The 15,458-nt window shown below is 40.3% G+C and overlaps 1 protein-coding gene across 1 annotated transcript; it reads left to right on the forward strand.

The window, feature by feature from the left end:
* Nucleotides 1-1,159: 1,159 nt before the first annotated feature.
* Nucleotides 1,160-12,996, forward strand: LOC104276688 (cell division cycle protein 123 homolog; the record flags this gene model as incomplete). The annotated part of the gene is made up of 5 exons (XM_009873096.1): nucleotides 1,160-1,312; nucleotides 5,545-5,573; nucleotides 10,111-10,239; nucleotides 12,035-12,172; nucleotides 12,970-12,996. Coding segments are annotated over 5 exons (476 nt in total), but the record flags the coding sequence as incomplete, so codon positions are not given.
* Nucleotides 12,997-15,458: the final 2,462 nt, after the last annotated feature.

Below are 15,458 nucleotides of genomic sequence, written 5' to 3' on the forward strand. Positions count from 1 at the left end.
CCACTGACATCATAAACTTTTATATAAACCTTTTAAACAGCTCGTTTTTGTAGATACTGACCGTTGTCTTAAGGTAAAACTTAGTGCTTGTGTTTCATATATGATTAAAATAGCAAACTGCCATGACTGATACATCTTTCTTAGTGGATTCTGTCTCTTTCTTCCCCTAAATAGAATCATAGAATCATAGAATGGCCTAAGCTGGAAGGGACCTTAGAGATCATTTTAATCCAGCCTCCCTGCCACCAGGGATGCCACCTCTCGACTAGATCAGGCAACACATGGGGACCGAACGGGAATCGAACCCGCGACCTTAGCGTTGTTAGCGCCACGCTCAACTGAAAATAGATGAACTGCTGATTCTATGTTGCTCGGGCAGGTCTGGATTTGACATTTGTCCAGCAGGGTATTGCAGTGGCTTATGGCATGAGAACTTCTGTCACTTAAGGTGCATGCAAGTGTATAATTCTCTTGATGTCAACTTAAACTGTTGTCTTGTAAACAAACAAATGTCTGAATTTAAGAGTTTGTGATGGAGCTGCAATAGTTTATCTAACATCAAATATGCAAAACAGCCTTTGGGAGGGCAGGTGAAAGAAACAAGGTACCAGGCTGCATGCCATCTTGTTGATTTTTAGAATTTAAGGTTTCACATGTAGTGCTTTTTCAGACAGGTACACATTATTCTATGCTTAAAAAATCGGTTAAATGAGCATCTTTATGAAATGCTTGGATGCATCATCTTTGCTAATGTGGAGTCTCAGCCTCTGCTGTCTTAATTTCATGGTTCCAAGTTCTGATCTCTACATTTGATGTGCAGAACAGAAAAAGTTTTTGACCAGATTAACCAGGGAGAGCATTACTGAAAGGAAAAGACAGAAACTGAAAACGTAAATGCAGGCAAAGATTTCCTTCTGAAATTCTCTTAAAAATGGTCAAACTGCGTACGTATAAAATGAGATTCACAAAATGTAGGACAGAGCTGTTCAAGAAGAGATTCCTAATGGAAGTGCTTTAAGAATAGGAGAATAGATCTAAAGAGTAAGTTACTGCTAATGGTGGAAACTCAGGAGAACCCTGTCTTCTGAAATATAGATTACGACCTGCGTGTCTCTGGTAACTGCATTTTGTCGGATTGGCTTTTTTTGCACTCCTAAAGCGCTTGGTAATCAACTAAAATTATTGACAGGTATATCGCAGAGGGACTACACTCAATACTACGATCATATCTCTAAGCAACATGAGGAGATCTGTAGATCAATACAGGAGTTTTTCAAGAAACACATACAGCATAAATTCTTGGATGAAGACTGTAAGTATCTTAAAACTTCAGTTATCGAGGGGACCATGGTGGGGAGGGAAGGAGGATGTTTACGAAGGTTTTTAAATACGTAGTGCATGCATAGTTATGAAGACTTAGAAGTGAAGGGTCTGCCTCTTTGAATACTTTTTGCAGGGTGCTGGAAGGTTTGAAACTGAAAGGGCTTGCAGGGCAAACTCCAGGAAAATGAGACCTGTCCTCCTGCCCGCTTGGCGGTGGCTGAGCCAGGCTCGTTTGCCCTGCAGTGCACTGAGTTGTGTTGAGCTAAATTCCAGTTTACTGCTGGACATCAGTGGAAAAATGGGTAATTCACATTAAATAATGGCATCCCCAATATTTTAAGCCTGTGGATATTAATTTCTCTCTTCAAAGCTATTGCTTTCACAGGGCTTGGTTCTTTTTAACTTGAGAGGAGCTTACAGCTCTTGCGGCTGGAGCCAGCAGAGCAATGTAGTTTTGGAATGACTATAAAACTGGGAACAAAAAAACCCCTGAAGGAATAGACTGGAACTTTCCAGGAAAACACAAAAAATGAGTGAAAGATCCTTTCAGAAATCATAATGACTTTTTTTTTTTCTCCCTACAGCTTTTTCCCCTTATACTTGTTTTTAATTAAGAAAAATTCTGAAATTCTAAACCTTAGAAGTAAGGTAGGAAATGCCTAACAGAAGGCATTCAATAATAAGAACTGTACTTGTTTATAAAAAGGTTGTCAGATGTTTGCTGCCCTATTGTTCATGTATTCCTTGAAGAAAGGATTTGTAATACTAAAGAAATGATAATAACTTCTCCTAGAATATTAATGCACAGCAGTTTAGCTGCTGAAACTTGAGTAAAGGCTATGGTACTTGATACATCTAAGCAGCCCAAGTAAATTATTGTCTTCTTTCAGTGTGGAGTCCTTTGGAAATCCTGTTGGAAACAGTTTCCTAACATGGTTTAGTGTGAGTTGAACAGTGTTGTGTTGTGATGGGTGGTCAGGAGTGGTGAAAAATATGATGAGGGAAGTGTAAGAATTGTCTGTCAGTTGTATTGTCTTATATAAAGCTTTGAATACTCAACCTTTAGATAAGCCTTGAATGTGATTAATTATTTTGCTGAGCCACCAGAGCAGTCAAATAGATCTGTTCTCCCTGACTTTCTGAAAAAGATACTTTCTAATGCCAGTCTACATCACATTAAAATTCTTTATAATTTGACTCTGCAGGGTTCCTTTATTTCAGAACAGAGAAATTCTCAAGGACCACTGTCTGGAGAACACTAGTAGCCTGGAAATCAGTATACTAATTTAATAGATCCATGCCCCTAGTGTTCTGAAGTAAGATAAGTTATATAGATTTGACATTCTGATTACAATCTTCTAATTTTCCTCTGTGTTCCAACATAATTTTAGCTGGTGTGCAATCAACTGACAGATAAGAATTCAGGGCACTATTTTAGGAAATTGATGCCTAGATTGAGGCTCTGAAACTGCTGCCTGGTGAACTGAAAGGTCTGAATGTGTCGTCTTATGTAAAGGACATAAAACTATGCCACTTGAGTTACATTCCATGAAAAGGAGGTTTCAGGGAGACCCTCCTGGCTGAAGGTTTGTTAACCTTTTGTTCTTAGGCTGGTGACTTGTCCATGTGCAGAGAAATGCCAAACAGAAAATGTTTTCTGGTTTTTTTTAACTACCTTTCATTCACAGAACCATAGAATCGTTTCGTTTGGAAAAGACCTTTAAGCTCATTGAGCCCAACTGTTAACGTAACACTGCCAAGTTCACCATGAAACGATGTCTTTGAGCACTTCATCTACACGTCTTTTTAAATAACCTCCAGGAAAGGTGACTCCACCACTTCCCTGGGCAGCCTGTTCCAGTGCTGCACTGCTCTTTGTGTGAAGAAGTTTTTTCCTAATACCCAGTCTAAACTTCTCCTGGTACAACTTGAGGCCATTCCCTCTTGTCCTCTTTTCCTCTTGTTACGTGGGAGAAGTAACTGACCCCCCCACCTCGCTACAACCTCCTTTCAGGTAGTTGTAGAGGGCAATAATGTCTCCCCTCAGCCTCCTCTTCTCCAGGCTGAACAACCCCAGCTCCCTCAGCCGCTCCTCATCAGACTTGTTCTCCAGACCCTTCACCAGCTTCGTTGCTCTTCTCTGGACACGCTCCAGCACCTCAATGTCTTTCTTGTCGTGAGGGGCCCAAAACAGCACAGGATTCAAGCTGCAGCCTCACCACTGCTGAGTTCAGGGGGACAATCTTCCCTTGGTCCTCCTGGCCACACTATTTCTCATCGCCCATTGTATCCCTTGATCCACTGTCTGGCAGCATATGCATCATCAGCAATAAAAACATGGATTTGCTTGTTTGTTTGCTTTTAAAAGGAAAGGTATTACAGCTTTTTTCCTGACTTCTTGTTTCTTTGCTCTGCTTTGTCCAGTTGGTCTGGTAGCATCTCCAGGTGAATGAGCTGAGTCAAAGCAGCTGGAGCATTGCAGAGTCAGAGCAGTAGGATAACGGGTGCGGGGAGAATGCTTTATAAGTACTTCTAAATGATGTTAGAACCTTTAAACACTTTTCATAAGAGCCCAGTGAGAATAGAGTTGTGGAGGTGTCAATACTTATTGTAGACTTGAGCCTTGGCCCGGCTTCCATTCTGAGCTGCTAAAGTTTCCCTGCAGTCTCACCGGCACATAACGCTGCTGTTCTGAGGTGTCCCTAAGAAGAGGGAACAGTTGAAGTTTTCTTTTCTTTTGGGTGTTTGTGAGTGTCCTGAACCAGTCACCAGCACACAATCAGTCTTGACGGGGATGTAAATCCTGCTAAAAGCCGTTAGCCTCAATGATTGCTGCAGGCTTGCTGTAAGCTGACAGTTGTCATTTCATAATAAAGCTCAGATGCAAGTTTTCAATTAATGAAATATGACTAATGAAAGTACACGGTGTAGGCAACAAGTTCAGTTGAACAGCTGGAGAAGAAATCTAGGGTTGCTGCTCCTCTTTGCACTGATGGCTTTCTTAGCTTGTCCTCTCGAGAAAATAGAGCACCGAATAACGGAGTGACATTTTAAATTGACGTAACTGAGCTTGTGCAAAAAAGCTATGTGGATTTTTAGACTCTATGGTCAAAACTAGTTACGTGACTGGGTTTGACGCTGGTGAATTGTGGTTTGCCCCCAACCCAACTAACTTTGCATAAAATATTAGTTTAAGCTGCTGAGTAGCTTTACATGCATGAATGTGATCATTCAACGTCCGTGTTACTGACGGGTGGCTTCCTGAGTAGCTGCAGAGGCTCAAGTGTTCTTCAGTCATATCCTGAGTTTAGTCTATCCCACACATATTGGGAAATCTCTTGGCTGAAATATTCCCTCTCTGACTAGTGAAGGAAGTGACAATACAGCATTTGTCCGAGCTTTTTCTGAATCTGGCTTTTCTTTGCCCTTCTTCCTGCTAAACTGGTACAACTTCTGCATGTAGTCATGCCTGAATGCTTATCTGTCAGGTTTCCAAACTGAATAGGAAGGCAAAGGTTTGTTTAACGGTGCAGAACAGAAGCCAACAGAAAGATGCCTGTACAAAGATTCACGCTTAATCACGTCGAGGGGAGAGACGACAGTGGAGCTACCCGAGGCAGCTTTGCCTCAATCACCAAGGAGCCAAGGGGCTGTTTGAAAGAGCTGTTGATGATCAGTAGGTGTGCTGCATTTGCTCGGGGTTCCAGCAAACATTGCCATTTTGCTGCCACCCCCTCAGTACGCCCACCAGCCCCTTTGTTCTTAAAACCTGTTTGTCTTGTTATGTGCACAAGTCCTAATCTCTATCAGGCAGGAGCTTTCTCTTATTATTATATGTTGGCGCAGAGGAGTCTGGGTCCTTCCTTGGAATATGTCCGTTCTGCTGTAAACTGAACAGCAGTAATGTCAAAGATAAACTCGTAGCCCAGAGAGAAGCTTATCAAATATTCTTCACCGGAGGAAAATAAAACCAACAGAATAAACCAGCATAAAATGGAAAAACTCCGTAGCCGATCTCTCAGTGCCTTAACAGTAGTTCTTGAAATGTTTCAACTCCCTCTTGGAAATGAACCTAACTCTGGCTCGCGGTTCTTTAGACTTTGTGTTTTTCTTTACTGACTTTGTGGATTGTGCTGAGTACACAAGTATCTATTCAGATTTAGATGTCTTCTGTGAAACTCTATATCATTTAAGATTAACTTTTTTTTTTCTCCTTTTCAGTTGTTTTTGATGTGTACAGAGACAGCAGGGTAAGTGAACAACAAGTTGGATATAATTGTTTATTCTGTGGAAACTTCTAGAAATGCTACAGAGCAGAAGCACATGATAGCTTCATCTCTCTAGATGTGGTCCTGGCAAAAAAACCACACACAAAAAAACACACCAAAAAACCCAACCCCAAACAAAAAGAGACAACAAAACCGAAAAAAACTTCTTGATGTTATCATTCTATTCCTCAGGTCTTTTTCTGTGTTAGACACTGTCTACAGTAGGAGAATAATAGGATTAGGGGTGTAAATATGTCTGTGCCAGTGATGTAATTATTTAGTAAATATCTTCCAGAGAAGTAGTCTGTCTTGAAGCACATAGATTTGTCTTTAACTGAAATGCTGTCAGTTCTGTGAATCTACTGAAAGCAATTTGGTTATAGTTATGAAATGGAGAGTCTTTGCTGAAATAATTTCAAATAGAATATTTCAGTTGGAAGAGACCTTTAACAATCATCTTATCCAACTGCCTGACCAGTTCAGGGCTGGCCAAAAATTAAAGTATGGTACGAAGTCCAAATGCCTCTTAAACACTGACAGACAAAGAATTTTCTTTTTAGCTAGGTATTTAACCAATGTCATGCAACATCACTAAATTGTTTTAGTGAAACACAACCAGTTGATAAGGTTCCCTCTGCACAGTGTTTCCTTTGGGTGCTTCTGATGGAAATGTATCAGAACATTCAGCCACAATGGCTGCGATATTTAAAAAAAAATAAGACGGGGTGATATTTTGCTCACTAAAACAAGAATTAGGGGATTCTTAAAAAAAAAACCCATTCCTTAAGCTTTTTTTTTCTTTTTTTCTGTTTTTTTTTTTTTTCTTTTCCCCCCCTGCCCCGGAAGCCAGGACAGGTACTCTGCCTCACAGCAGAGGCATGAAGGCAGATTATTTAAGTGAAAGGTTTTATCCTGTGTGACCTCAAATGAGCAGTGTTTCTTCAGCTGTCAAGATAAAATATATCTGTTTGTAGAGATCTCTGCCCCCAGGCCTTGTAAACTGTCAGATAGCCCTTTGTATGTCAGATCCTCCTCCTTTCACACGTACTTCTGTGGTTTGCAACTGTGTTATTCATCACTCCCCTTGTATGTGGGTTACAGGCAGCGAAAGAATATTGAGTTTTTCTGAGTGTGATTAATTTCCAGAGCTTGTGCTCCTCACCAGGCTGGTTGCACGGCAACCTCACCTACAGAATGAGAGAAATGTCCAGTGTCTGCTTATTTTAAATTCTTTCGCGTCCAAATATTCAGCTTTGCAGAAGCTTGTTCTTTGATATGGTTGTGGCTGAGAGCAGCCCCCACCCGCTGCCACAGGTCCTGCTCGTTGAGTTGGAGGGTGGCACAGAAGCAGTGGTGGCCGGATTGAGGACAAGCTTTTCTGTGTCTGCCTTTCTTTCCCATTACACCCCACCGAGCCCACCTGAGCTAGTGCCTGACTTGCCAGCAAGTTGTCTTTTAAGGAAGAAACGCTGCTCTACATTCTTCCAAACTGGATGATCTGGAGACCTGGTCCTGAAGCGGTTATGTCGCAGGACTGGTGGAATGTTTTCATTTGGATCCACTTTTTTTGTTTGTGTGCTTGCTGCCAGCAGTTCATAATCGTCGTGCAACAGCTGACAAGCCTGAGAATCAGCTCTGCTGTTTCTCTTTGTGTATCTTCCAGGTGTTAACAGCTTGTAACCATGTTCAAGACAAGCCACTGTGGTAAGACAAAAGTGCAGTGAGTGGCTCCAGACCACTGCTAGCTCACAGCTGCTCCTCTTAACCTGCAAACTAGTGCTTGTGTCTCTGTCTTGAGAGCGTTGTCTCTGTGCATGAAGGTGCAGCTGGAGTTAGAGAGATGTAACAGTTCAGTTTGCATTTTATCTATCTTTTAGCTTCCTTTAAACAGCCTTTGTCATAGGCACTTCCTTTCATTTCAGCAGCACGTTGCTTAATGCTCTAGTAAAACAAAGCGTGAAGCTGACATGATATGGTAAATCTATCAGTTCATGCTTTAGAATGATAAAAGAAAACCCTTATGTAATTCAGGCTGTTCTTTTTTTTTCCCCTCCAGATATGCACAATTTTGCCTTCCTGGTTTATGCGTTTCTTTGCTCTCATATGACAAAGATTACTAATACCAGAAGATGGCAGATAAATAGCTTTACTGCTGCTCTTTAGAAACACAGTGCAAGTCATCTGAAACTACATTTAAATCATGACATTGCATGTAAGACTTCAAAGAGCATTTAATCTTAAGACAGTTTTCGTTACTGACCCAGAGTTAAATACGCTCTCTTTAATGAACCCTGAAAAGGGATATTTAGCTTGTTTTTTCATTTCTCTTCAATTTGCAGCTACCAAAGCCCAGTGCAGATTTAAAGACCATCTCAAGGAGACAGTTTGTGTTGTAGATGATGTTTACTGCTGTCTGCAGGGAGGGAGAAATACTGCTGGGTGCTCACAGAAAACAGGTGTTGCTTTTGGTGGTATCAAACCCAATTTTCATTTTTTTTTCATTTTGTTTCTAGAGAAACAATCTTGAGTTCCTGTGAAAAAGCTGAGTTTCATGTGTTTGAGTTGAGAAAAGCCTTTCATAGAAAAGTCCTTTATTAAGTATAAACATTTCTGATGCAAGGAAAGCTTGTCTGAACTGTTGAATGAACTTTGCCAGCCATTGCTTCTGCCTGTGATTAAATTGGTTCATTAGCTTGTTTTTCCAGCGTGATAGAATAAATCTGAAATTACAGATTCCTCCTCCCGCTGCCTTGGAGCTAACAAGATGTCCCCATTAGCAAAAGTAAAACATCACTTATAATGAGAATATGTGACTGCCTTTTGAAGAGGAACAGAGATGGAAAATGATAGCAGAGCTTGCCCCTGTTTGCTCTCTGCACCAGTGGTGTCAATACCAGTGCAGAGGTGTTGCAATCGAGCCATGGAGATTTGTGCTTCTTTGCCTTTTCAACACAAGTAAGAAACCTGTAAGGTCTGCATCCCGGCAATCTGCAGTTGCTTTTGTAGCCATCTGGGTTCAGTACCGCTGTTGCTCCCCTCCATGGATCTGCCCCGTGAGAGAGAGACCCGTGAAAGCCTGTGTGCAACCGCACGCCCGCCGCTCGGGGAGCTTTCTCCGCTCCAGCTCACAAGCAATAGTCACTGGTTCCATCTGGGCTGAGGCTCCCCCCACCTGCACGAGTAACCTGCACGAGCATTTCTGCTTTCTGGGTTTCTGTGTGTTTTCTATTCTATTGTGCATCAGTGCCTCTGGGGGTGACTTAGGGGTGTGGGGGGGGAAGTCTCCACTTTACTCTCTGACTGAAGGCTTCAAAAATGTCTTTGCAAGTTAGAAAACAGATGGACGTAGTGTAAACCACTGGAGATATTTGCTGTTTGTATCAAGATGGGGGAGATCTTTTAAGGAAGGAAGATGCTTCAGGAATAAGGGAAAGAAAGAGAAAGCAAAATAACTATTTAGTAGGTATGTAGTCTTCAGGTTTGGTTTTCGATTCCATTTGATCTTTAATAAACACAATAAAATCCTTTAGCTGTGCTTATGTTACAGCAACCTTCTTCTTTCCACTTTTGGTAGATCTGATTTCTTCCAGATGTAATACTTGCTTTGCAAATCCTTACTAGCAGTTGTAGTCATGTTTCATTACAAATTATTGTAATATTTTCTTCTGTTAGAACGGATGAACTTTTTTGGGTGAGAAAAGACAGCCCTGTGCTGGGGGTTGTATCTTGAGAGGTTTCAAGGAATGCAGATCATTTCTTGCTCTCCTGCAGACGTCTCTGTTACCTTCAATATGTCTCGTTAGTCTCTCATTTGTCAGTTTTAAGATAGGCACGTCGTAGTGCGTACTACCAGAACTGTTTGGAACAAATGTATTAAAGATAAGACAGGAGAAACTAGTCATGGCTACTAGTAATGACTATGGTAAAAACGTCTTTAAATTATTCTCAATTTATTTCTATCTGTGCAGCATCTTTCAGCTTTCACGATCTCCACGAGCATTTTGCAGACCCTGTTCTGTAGTTTTTGAGTCCCTTCCGAGACGAACAACAGCAATTCTTGTAGACTGCTGAATGTGTAGCAGTGCTGAGGTGACTTTAGATGGAAAGCAAAAGCCCTGTTTTGATGTCTTATGGGTTTTTGTGGTTGGGTTAGGTTTTCTGGGTGGTTTTTTTCCATTCCTTGTTCCATGCTGTTCAAGGATCTTGGAAGACCGTGGGAATTAGACAAAACTTCTGTAGTCTCATCTGAAATCACCAGACATAGAACTGAGTTTAGTTTATTTGAGCTCTGTCTGATCTTCTGTTAAAAAAAAAAAAAGTCGTAGCTTTCTATGTTTTAAAACTGTGTCTAATGTAAAGGATGTTAGAGTATTTCAGTGTTTAAAATTAAGTGATTTCAATTTTGACATCTTATCTAAAGACCAAGCATACTACAGTTATATACATGGGGTTTGTTTGTTTATTTATCTTTTGTTTTAATTCTGTGGCTTGTTTTAATTCTTCTGTTGTTCCATTTTAGGGTAAGATTTGGTTAATAGATTTTAACCCATTTGGTGAAGTAACAGACTCCCTCTTGTTTACATGGGAAGAACTGACCTCTGGAAAAAACTTGAAAGGAGACCAGAGTGAAGGGGAAGCAACAGAACAGGTACAGCCCTTCTTTCATTCTCTCTCCCTGCCTCTTTCTCTCTGTCTCTGTCTCTCTGTCTTACAATCAAATTGTGGTGCACATCCCATTGAAGTAAATGTACATCCTTAACTCGTGAAACATAAGCTCTTTGTAAGTAGAAACTACCTTATTAGACAGTAGTTACGAAGTATCGCATGCTAGGTTTAGATGCCTGCAAGGGAATTTTTAGTTCAAATGGTACCAGCCCATATCATAGCTTTGACCACACTGGGAAGAAAATGCCCTGAAACTTGTTTTTACACAGTTTTGGTGTGCTCTTTTCATTAAAATCTGTTACTTTTCTATTTAATCACTTAAAATTCTGCTTAGTTCCTGTTATCTGTCATGCAGCTTTCCAGAGCTCCAGATTTATATTTGCGGGAGGCAAAAAGAAGCTTAACTTCTGTCTCTTCCTCATCTTGAATACCCTCAGGGAAGCCATGTCCTCTGGTTGAACTCCCTGGACTTGCAGAGCGGGGCTTTTCTATCACTTTTCCAAGCTGCATTGCCTCCAAGAAAACAAATAACTTCCCGTTAATACCAAGAGGAAGGAATAGTCTTCTTTTATTTGTACTCTGGCTTTTTTCTCACTGCATGCTTGAGACCAGTCCTCACATCTGAGTGAGTGCTTGAGCAGCTGGATAGAAGATGGGAAGCGGCGTGTTACTTGGTTTTGGGAAATGGTTGGCAGTTGTCTGAGAGATGGCTAGTCAGGCAGCATGGGCTTTTCTTTATTTTCTCGCTGTTCAGTTGCATTTGAGGGAATTGAAATGACACGCTTTATTGAGCTGGTTTTAATGTTTGAGCTTTGGTTTAGGTCTATCACCATTTTCATAACCCACTGAAAGGGAAATACACCTCTCTGGCTGCTCTCATTCGTGCTGTTTTCTCTTAGTCTCACCGTGTGGCTGTTGCTATACAAAAAATCAGTCAATGAATCTTCCTGCTAAACACTTTATTTCTTTATTATAACATGCTCCCAATTCTTGAACCGTTCATCGGCCACCTGAGTTTTCTTTTGAGGATTTCTTTTTCTCAGTGCCAGATGAGAAAAACACAGTTTCCCCTGGTGTGAGCCTGGATGGATGAAAAGTAGAATGATTTGTCTTCATGCCTGAGCTTCCACTGATCACAGAACATGATGTGAAGTTACTGAACTTCTGTCCTTAAAATGAGCTTATTGCTGCATAGCAGGCAATTCTTTTGCATGGCAGTGTGTTGGGCTGAAACCTGTATCAAATTACCCCAAACTGTTGCTGCAATTGAATGATTAGAGCTATTTTGAAAGAGGTATTTTTCTCCTTCAGTGAGTAAATTGGTTGGAAAGCTTAGATTACAATTTCAGTAAGGTTATATTTGCAAATGTGTTTAAACAAGGAACCCGTGAAGACCTGTGAACTTCAAGGATTCTGTCATAAAGATTTTCTTTACCCACGTGTTTCTGTAGATACTCTTGCCCAGAGTCCCTTATAGCTCCTTTATTACAGCACTGTTGTAAGCATATGTATATTAAATGCATTAATAATTGATACATTATAGAAACTTTACAGTGAGGGAATGAATCTCCTTATTTGACTAATAAACATTTTAGCTTATGCTATTAATTGGTCAGTTTTTAATAAGAAAACAGCAGATTTTAGAAAGCGCATGTTTAGTTGAATGAATGCCAGTAAACTCCTTGGCTAAGTGACTTAAACGATGTCACAGAGACGTTCAAAATCCATGACCAGCTTTATTCACATTGTTCTTGTCTTACTCAATATCTTTTCCAAAGGACTATCCAGTTTTCCGCTGTACGAACAGTAAAGTTACTGTCCAGCCTAGTCCATACCTGAGTTATCGGCTGCCAAAAGATTTTGTGGATCTTTCTACAGGAGAAGATGTTCACAAACTAATTGACTTTCTTAAACTGGTAAGAAACAGTGAACAAAAATTGTGACCTTCCATCTTTGTGAAATGGCAACATCCAAGTGCTCAGAATGGTGGCTTTGTAGTAATTACAGAAAAAGTAATGTATGAAGCCATCATGCGGTGTTTTGTTGGGTTAATTTTTTAAAATTTTGTTTTATTGATGTAGTGAAGAGCAAACTTTTATAGTGATGTCCCTTCAGTTAGTTAATTTATCTGTAAGGGAAGCGAAGGATGTAGTTTGACGAATCTTACTGAAGGTCTTAGTTGTTTTCTTTCTTATTTAAATGTAAATACTAATGTAGTGTAAATCAAAATGTAATGAGTGAAGCTAATGCCTTTAAGAACTTCTTTAGAAGTTAGAATGTAAGTGTATTAGGAAAAAACCTTAAACACTTGTTCTTTTTCAGTGCAGTTTCTTTGTTCGTTTGATGAATAGTGACATGGAAACATGACATCTTTCTAAGCTAGGGAAGGGAAGGCAGGTTGTCTTCATCTTGACCACTGACTTCTGCCACCACCATCCCGTTTTCTGGTTCTTGTCTGTTCTGTTGGTTAACACACGGGGCAAATCTTGCTCTTTTCCCAAAAGAAAATCTTAGAGTTCGGGACAGGGGAGAGGGTTGGTGCTGCTCTGTTCTATTTACTGGAAACATTATGTTTTACCATTCAAAAAATGGCTTAGAAATGCAGCCGTTATCTAATAGCCATTGTATCTGGAGGCACTTGTCATGATTTATTGGTGCTCTTACTTCAGATAACTGTGTCCTAACGTTATGAACTCTCCTGTTCCATTGACAGAAAAGAAATGAGCAAGATGATGACTGAGGTCTCGAGAAGCGTTACGTTGAATTACAAGCAAGAAATGTGGCAAAAAGCTGTGTTTAGCATTACTATTAAGCTATCAATTTAAAGAAGACCTGCCTTTTATGGTCAAGAGCTGAAGAGCTCTGCATTGTATGTGACTGTTGGTTTTTATACAAGTGTAGAAAAGCTTTTTCAGGGAAACATGGAAGGTCAGAATCAGTTCTCACTGGATTCCAGGGTAAATGCAATTATACTGTGGTGCGTGCAAAGGAACAATCTGAGCGCAACTGAAGAACTGCTTTCCCATCTCATGGTGTGAAGATCGATGGCATCAGACTTGTCAGTGATAAATGTGACAACATGTAATGCAATTAAAACATCGAGCATTCTCTGAATTTAGTCACAGTCTTGCTTAAAATACAGTATAGTCACAAAGGAAGAAAGGAGTGTACTTTTTTCCTGTTAGTAACCTTTTCGTTTTGGGAGCACTTTGCATCCTTCCTTTACTTAAAAAAAAAAAGAAAAAAAAAAAAGGAAAGAAAAAAGGTGGAGAAGGGATTTTTTTTTTTCTTTGATATTAGGGGTAATACTTCATTTCAGAGAATAGCTGGGTTTGAAACTTACAATTCAGGAATCTGAAATTCTGAATGCATTTCAACTCAAGTAATATTTTCACAGTAGCTAAAGCTATAAAGTTTGTTCAACATCACCAAATTTAGTTTTGTTTTCTTCGTAAAGCTTTCTTGAGACTTTTTTTTTTAACTTGATTACATCCTAGATGTAATCTGTGACTTTAATATAAATAGTTAGACATAACATCAACGTGTAATTTTAGATGTGGACTCAATCTTGTTTCTTTTGTATCACATCTCCAAGTTTCTTAAGAAAATGATTACTCTTTCAGCGCTTAAAACTCTGTATTCCTTTGGTACTACTTCATGGTTTTTGTATATAAGGAAGCTTGGCTAAATTTGGGGAAACAGAAGCTCTTGTTACTGTTTGGGAGGTGAGGGGAAGATAATTTCAAATGAAGAACTTTTGGATATAGGTGTTTGCATGGCATCTGTAATTTATTAAAAGTGTGCACAATCCCTGTTGAAATGAAAGGACATTTGGAGGTGTTCATAGCCCCTGGAAATTCCTGTTTCACATCACTTATGTGATACGTTGTATATATAAAGCTGTTTGTGTTTCTTTGCCTTACTTTTGCTGTCAAATTGATATGGTGCTCAGTTACAATCTGTTCTTCGGTGTCAAATCTGAGCTTAGGTGTTAAATTCCGACTTGCTGTCTTTATTTAACTTCAGTTTTTAATGAATACTTACTCTAGTTAAAGATTATGCAGATTAAGAATTGACTTCTACCAAATGCATTTTAATCACAGTTTAAAAGCTCCTGGAGTCTTTAGAGTGCAAGATCTGCCTTACCTTGAAGCAATGGAACATCGTTCTCAGTAGCTTTTGGTAAACAAATGAGATGATCATTCCCTCGGGACTGGGCTATACTTGATCCTGCCATACTGCAGGACTTCAAGTGAGGGTTTTCTCGCTATTATCCGAGGGATGATTTGACTATAAATGTCTCTAAATCAGGTAGGACCTTCAAAACATCAACAAAGCTTTCCTTTTTGAAGTTTCTAGCCATAGTGTAAGCTATTGTGATGATCTAACCACATTTCCTTTACACAGGTAACGCCCTGGAATTTCCAACAGATTCATAAATACTTCTGAACTACAGGTTACTGTCTTTAAAAAGTAGCGAGCCTTGGTTAAAGTTGTAGGAGTTTCCTGCATCTGTTTTTGGTGGGCTTCACTAGTTAATTCACCATTATCACAGCTTTCTGCACTCAGTATTCACTGGAACATACACGTTGACAGGACCTTACGTACTCTGTAGAGCATCCCTTTAGGTAAGTAGGCTGGAGCGGGATCTTCTTAGCAGTCCTTTGCTTCTTGAACATTATCGATGTTCTGAAAATGGCATCCCCAAGTGAACTGACAGCAATCGATACAGAGCTTTTAGACTTGCTGGCAGCTTTCGTATGTTGGCAAGAACTGCAGTCTTCTGTGGATGCTCTGCATTTGTACTTCAGCTCTTCTAGGACAAATCACAGTGGAATCAGACACTGGCCCGGCACCTGGCTCCCTGAATGGCTTTGCCTGTTGCCTGCCTGTGCTGATCCTCTGGTTAAAGGACTATCATACTCACGTGCTGTGCTGCTCCTGTGCCCGCTGGCACAGCTTACCCCTCCATCACTCATCAGTAACATAGAATCACAGAATGGTTTAGTTTGGAAGGGACTGTAAAGATCATCTTGTTCCAACACCCCTGCAAGGCAGGGACACCTCCCGTTGGACCAGGTTGCTCAAAGCCCCCTCCAGCCTGGCCTTGAACACTTGCAGGGATGAGACATCCACAGCTTCTGTGGGCAACCTGTGCCAGTGTCTCACCACCCTCACAGAAAATAATTTCTTCCTAATATC

The sequence above is a fragment of the Apaloderma vittatum genome, unplaced genomic scaffold (genome assembly GCF_000703405.1).
Source record: "Apaloderma vittatum isolate BGI_N311 unplaced genomic scaffold, ASM70340v1 scaffold19607, whole genome shotgun sequence".
In the NCBI taxonomy this organism is placed as follows: Eukaryota; Metazoa; Chordata; class Aves; order Trogoniformes; family Trogonidae; genus Apaloderma; species Apaloderma vittatum.